At 57.1% G+C, this 5,991-nt stretch overlaps 1 protein-coding gene across 2 annotated transcripts; it reads right to left on the minus strand.

Annotated features, from left to right (window-relative positions):
- Positions 1–1,031: 1,031 nt before the first annotated feature.
- Sbsn (suprabasin) lies at positions 1,032–5,186 on the minus strand. Of its 2 annotated transcripts, XM_048329764.1 has the most exons (6): positions 3,847–5,186; positions 3,132–3,447; positions 2,395–2,400; positions 1,748–1,816; positions 1,580–1,624; positions 1,032–1,089 (listed from the first exon to the last, which is right to left on the minus strand). In XM_048329764.1, exons 1-6 carry the CDS (start codon positions 5,184–5,186, stop codon positions 1,066–1,068), a joined length of 1,800 nt encoding a protein of 599 aa, XP_048185721.1. In that variant the 3' UTR covers positions 1,032–1,065. The 2 variants fall into 2 exon arrangements, with proteins under 2 accessions (XP_048185721.1, XP_048185720.1); XM_048329763.1 differs by lacking the exon at positions 2,395–2,400 and having other exon boundaries at positions 3,565–5,186.
- Positions 5,187–5,991: the final 805 nt, after the last annotated feature.

Raw genomic sequence — 5,991 nt, forward strand, 5'->3', positions numbered from 1 at the left:
CCCTCATCTCTCCCTCTCTGTCTCCCTCCAGTACCAGGGCTTAACCTGAGAGTCCTCAAGCTCTCATTTGGTTTTTTTTTCCACTGAAGGCTCCCAGCACTCTATCTCTTGAGCCACATCTCCACTTCCATTTTTGTTTGCGTGATTTTATTGGTTGTGTGTGGGTGCGTGTGTGCGCGCACTAGTACTGGGGCTTGAACTCAGGACCTCAAGCTCTTGCTTGGCTTTTTTTTTCTTCACTCCAGGCTGGTGCTCTCCTAGTTGAACCATGCCTCCATGTCTCTCTTTCTCTTGGACACTTGGTCCGTGTGCATCTGGATCTGCTGGTGCACACACACACACACACACACACACACACGCCAGTCTGTCTCTCTCCCCCCATGTCCCGACTGTGTGCCGAAGTTGGGGACTGTCCCCCCACCTCCGCAGGCCTCTGCCTACCTCCCTGGAGGACGCAGACCCAGAACCTCTTACCTAAGAGGAGGATTTGCAGGTGCAAAGCTTGTCTGGCCTGTCAGGTGCCCAGCACCACACACATGGCGTTGCACAACCAACACAAGCCACTATTGTTACTCTTGAGTGTCTCCACCCTTGTGACAACACTGCCCCCGCCCTGGGGATTCCTCCTCAGCACCTCCATTCTCCCCCCCTCCGCCATGACACCCCTGCCGGGGGCCCAGACCCATTGCTGAACACAAAGTGTGGCCCGTCCCCTAGCCCATCCTATTATGCTAGAACCTTCAGCTCAACCTGCCCAAAGTCCCAGACACCCCCACCTGCCCTATGTTACACACACACACACACACACACACACACACACACACACACACACATTCCTCTAGACAAGCAGCAAGAAGCTCAAATGCCCCTGCACTGCCCATCCCTTTTCAGGCAACACAGTGGGCCAGGCCAAGAGGGAACAATCGGTCATATACATTTATTCACAAATCTCAGGACACCCCCATCCCACCCACCTCCCGCGAAGGAGATCCAGGAGCCTCCCCCCACCCCCACCCCCAGCCTCTCCAGGTCACGACGACAAGGACGCTGCCGCTGGGCCTCAGTTTATGGCATGATGTCGGCGACGCTCTGCAAGAGAAGAGAGGAGAGGAGACTCAGAGTCCGCAGCCATGAGGTAGGTAGCCTGGATCGGGGAGGGCACCCGATTTTTACTCTTATTACTGTTTTTGATCACAGGGCCTGGGTGGTGTCTCTGAGCCTTTTTACCCGAGGCGGGAACTCTACCACTTGAGCCACACCTCCACTTCTAGCTTTTTGGTGATTCATCGGTGCCAGAGCTGGCTTTGAACTGTGATCCCCAGATCTCAGCCTCCTGAGTAGCTGGGGTGCCAGGCGGGAGCCCTGAGTGCCTGGCTGTGAGATGTTTCTTGCATACGCTCCCTCACTGGCTCCCAGATGCCTTGGTGTTGGTTTCTGATGGTCTGTGTTGGTTAGGTGAGAATGGAAAGCCCCACCCCACCCCCAAGGGCAAGGGCAGCGCTTGGGAGCCGGTTAGGTTGGGGGACACAATGGGGGACCACGCATCCTCATGGAGAAAAGGAAGCAGCCAGGCACTCACCCTCCACAGAGCCGGCAAATCCATGAAGGGCTTGTTGGCCGAGGCCTGGAAACCAAGGACAAGGTCAGTCACTGGCCTCAGTCCCCCAGGGCCATCCTAGAAGGAGCCCCAAGTCACCTCCATCACCCCATCCCCTGGGGAGGGGGCGGGGAAACCACGAAGACTTACCCCAGATGCCAATGGCGTTGTGGCGGCCCCTCCTTGATGGCCGGAAACCCCGCCTTGATGGGTGCTACCCTGTGAACAAAGACCGACTCGTCCTCATGCCACTCCTCCACCCCGCAGACTCCCCAACACTCCCTCCCCTCCCCCTCTGTCCCCTGACCTCCACACTGAGCGTCCAGAGAGACCGCCCCCCCCCTCAAAGCCCACCCATGGCACAGGGCATGCTGGGAGCAGAACTTCCTAGGCCTGTGCACACCTCCTGCTGACAGGTAGCCAAGCTCCTCCCCCTATTCTGGAAAAAGGGGCCTCCCTAGAAAGAAGGGGGGACCCAGAAGACCCCCCCACACACACAAGGTAACATCTCAACCCTAAGCCAAACTCAGCACGCACACACTCACACACATGCACGCATGCGCCCGCTTCTCTCTACTTGGGCAAGTCTGACGTAGGACCCTCTCTTCGTGGAATCCACCCTGGTCTGGGACACAGGGTGTCTTCGAAAGCTGGGACCACTCCTTGTTCATGAAGCTTGGAGAACAAATGGGAGATATTGGTTTTTGGCTTCCGGAATGTTCTCTCTACCTAAATGGTTAGTGGATCCTCTCCGAAGCCACCTTCCCCTATCGGGCAGGGCAAGGAAGAGAAAGAACCAGCACCTGCAATTTCCCATCTGACACTGGCTCATGAGCTTGGCAGGCGTACCTCAGTTTCCTTATCTGAGCATCGAGGAGTAAAGGGCCCGTCCACTACCTCTGGGCTCCCCCTCCCCATCTCAACCCATCTGTACTAGAGAAATCTGATTTCACAAGTGTTTTCTGTTCCTGGGAGAGGCCTTCCTGACCCCCTACTTTAGTCCAGGTTAACTAAATGCAGCTCCCTGAAGATGGGGTCCCCTCCACTGTCTAGAGTGGGCTTTGCAGATAAGATGCATCTGACCCAGCTCTTTCAAAAGGAAGATGGGGAGAAGAAAGGAGGGGCGCATAGATACACAACTACCAAAGCTGCTTTTTTTTTTTTGCTTCTTTCTTTTTTGGGACTTGCACTCAAGGCCTGGGCCCTGCCCCCTTAGCTTTTTTCTTCTTCTGAAGATTGACATCTACCACTTGAGCCATAGCTCCATTTCCAGCTTTTTTTTTTTCTTTTTGGGGGGAAAGAGGGGTGCTTAAGTTAGAGACAAGAGTCTTGCTGGCCTCTAACCTTCCACCTCAATCCTCAGATCTCAGCCTCCTCAGTCGGTAGGCTGACAGGCATGAGCCACTGGTGCCCTGCTACCCAAGCTTCTTTCAGCAAAGGTTCCATGGGCTTCCCAAACCTTCCCAGTGTTAAACCTCTCCCTCCCCCAGCCCCTAGTCCCCCAGGGTTTCTCCATTTCCCCACCACAGTTCACCTGATTGGCCTCCTTGACGGCTTGGTTGACCCCATTATGCACATTCTGTTGCAACCTGTCCATTTCTTTCCCGGCCTGATGCGCAGTATGGTGGACACCTTGGCCAAGTTTCTCCGCCTCCTTTCCGGCCTGACCAGCAGCATGGTTGAGCCCTTGGCCAAATTTCTCTGCCTCCTTTCCAGCCTGGTAGAACCCATCGTGGACCCCCGGGACCACCTTGTCTGCTTCCTTTCCGGCCTGTTCAACGGCATGGTGGACTCCCTGGCCAAACTCCTCTACCTCCTTCCCAGCCTGGCTGACCCCAGAAGCAACGCCAGGGATGATGCGTGCCCCCACGCCCCCAGCCTGCCCTGCCGAGTAATAGCCTCTACCACCACCGTGGCCAAACTGCTGGGCCTCCATGGCCTCATGGCTGAGCCCATGGTGAGCTCCCTGGACCACTTTTCCTGCCTCCTTCCCAGCCTGCCCCACGGCATGGTGGACCCCCTCACCAAGCTTTTCAGCCTCCTTCGCTGGCTGGCCAAAAGCATGATGGGCCCCTTGGCCAAATTCGTGACCAAACTTCTCTGCTTCCCTCCCAGGCTGCCCAAACGCATCCTGGACCCCTTGGCCAAACTTCTCTGCCTCCTTCCCAGCCTCACTAAAAGTATGATGGACCCCTTGGCCAAATTTCTCTGCTTCCTTCCCAGCCTGGCCAAAAATATGGTGGCCCCCTTGGCCAAACTTCTCTCCCTCCTTCCCAGCCTGCTCTGCAGCATGGTGAACCCCATGGCCAAATTTCTCTCCCTCCTTCCCAGCCTGCTCTGCGGCATGGTGAACCCCATGGCCAAACTTCTCTCCCTCCTTCCCAGCCTGCCCTGCGGCATGGTGAACCCCATGGCCAAACTTCTCTCCCTCCTTCCCAGCCTGCCCTGCGGCATGGTGAGCCCCATGGCCAAACTTCTCTGCCTCCTTCCCAGCCTGCCCTGCGGCATGGTGGGCCCCATGGCCAAACTTCTCTGCCTCCTTCCCAGCCTGCCCTGCGGCATGGTGGGCCCCATGGCCAAACTTCTCTGCCTCCTTCCCAGCCTGCCCTGCGGCATGGTGGGCCCCATGGCCAAACTTCTCTCCCTCCTTTCCAGCCTGCCCTGCGGCATGGTGGGCCCCATGGCCAAACTTCTCTCCCTCCTTCCCAGCCTGCCCTGCGGCATGGTGAACCCCATGGCCAAACTTCTCTCCCTCCTTCCCAGCCTGCCCTGCGGCATGGTGGGCCCCATGGCCAAACTTCTCTGCCTCCTTCCCAGCCTGCCCTGCGGCATGGTGAACCCCATGGCCAAACTTCTCTCCCTCCTTCCCAGCCTGCCCTGCGGCATGGTGAACCCCATGGCCAAACTTCTCTGCCTCCTTCTCAGCCTGCCCTGCAGCATGGTGAACCCCATGGCCAAACTTCTCTGCCTCCTTTCCAGCCTGCCCTGCAGCATGGTGAACCCCATGGCCAAACTTCTCTGCCTCCTTCTCAGCCTGGCCAAAAGCATGGTGAACCCCATGGCCAAACTTCTCTGCCTCCTTCTCAGCCTGGCCAAAAGCATGGTGGGCCCCTTGGCCAAGCCTCCCAGCCTCCTTGCCAGCCTGGCCCGCGGCATGCCCCCCTGCCTCGCTTCCCGCCTGATGGACCCCACGATGGAATACTTTGTCTGCCTCCTTCCCAACCTGTCCAGCAGCGTGGTTGACCCCATGGGCAAACTTCTCTGCTTCCTTTCCTGTGTGTCCGATGCCATTGTTGATCCCATGGACCACCTTGTCCAAGCCGGTGTTGACGCCCCTCTCCACCTCCTTGCCAGCCTGGGTGCCCATGTGGCTCAGTCCATTAAACACCTTCTCCACCTCCCTTCCGGCTTGCGTGAGGCCATTGTTGATGCCTTCGAGGGCTCTGCCCACCTCACGCTCTGCGTTGCTCAGCCCCCGGTTGATGCCTTCAATGACCTTCTCCAGGGGGTCCTCGCTGGCTGCCTGGGCAGACAGCGCCCCCGAGAGCAGGAGGAGGCAGCAGGCGCTGAGCACTCTTGCCCCGTGCATGTTGCTGGAGAGGAGGGAAGGGCACAGAGAGAGGCCCGGGCGGCCAGCCTGCTATTTATCCTCCGTCTCCCGCCCTTCCCTCCACCCCTCGTGACTCAATGGCCCTATGCGCAGCACCCACTTGGTCCCTCCATCCAGGAGGTATTTCCCAGGGAGATTTGGGGTTGAGCAATCGGCAGGAGGAGGAAGATGGGGTGAGTCAAGCACAGACAAGATCCTTTGGCATTTTTCCCCTTGCTCTACTCAGGTTCCTCCACCCCGGAGGAGGCTGCCTACTCTGCCAGCCATCTCCCGGTTTCTCCCCAACCCCCCGCTTCCTCTCTCTCTCAAATCCAAGGTGGATGGGTGGATAAAGCTCCCATTTCTCCTCTAAAGGACCAAAACATCCAATTTTCCCTGGCATGGAAAGTTCTGGAACATGGAGGGGGGAAAAAAATGGAGCCAGGCACGGGTGTCTCACGCCTGTCATCTTAGCTATTCAGGAAGATGAGATCTGAGGATCACGGTTCAAAGCCAGCCCAGGAAGGAAAGTCTGTAATGCTCTTATCTCTAATTAGCTACCAGCAAAAAGTCCTGACATGATAGAGTTTAGCACAAAAGCTCAGGGACAGTGCCCAGGCCCTGAGTTCAAACCCCAGCTGAAAGAAAGGAAGGAAGGAAGGAAAGAAGGAAGGAAGGAAGGAAGGAAGGAAGGAAGGAAGGGAAAGAAAGAGAGAAGGAGAGAGAGAGAGAAAGAAGAAAGAGAGAAAGAAAAAAGAGAGAAGAGAGAAAGGAGAGCGAGAGAAAGGGAGGAAGGAGGTCCAGT

Source organism: Perognathus longimembris, chromosome 20, assembly GCF_023159225.1.
Source record: "Perognathus longimembris pacificus isolate PPM17 chromosome 20, ASM2315922v1, whole genome shotgun sequence".
NCBI classification, from domain to species: domain Eukaryota; kingdom Metazoa; phylum Chordata; class Mammalia; order Rodentia; family Heteromyidae; genus Perognathus; species Perognathus longimembris.

Excerpts from the sequence above, each read along its gene's own strand:
- Sbsn (XM_048329763.1), bottom strand. The coding sequence starts at position 5,186 with ATGCACGGGGCAAGAGTGCTCAGCGCCTGCTGCCTCCTCCTGCTCTCG. Across the intron at positions 3,448-3,564 it reads GAGGCAGGAAAAGTGGTCCA|TGGCGTTGCTTCTGGGGTCA; the intron begins GGGAGCTCACCA and ends ACGCATCATCCC. Across the intron at positions 1,625-1,747 it reads CAACGCCATTGGCATCTGGG|GCCTCGGCCAACAAGCCCTT; the intron begins GTAAGTCTTCGT and ends CTTGGTTTCCAG.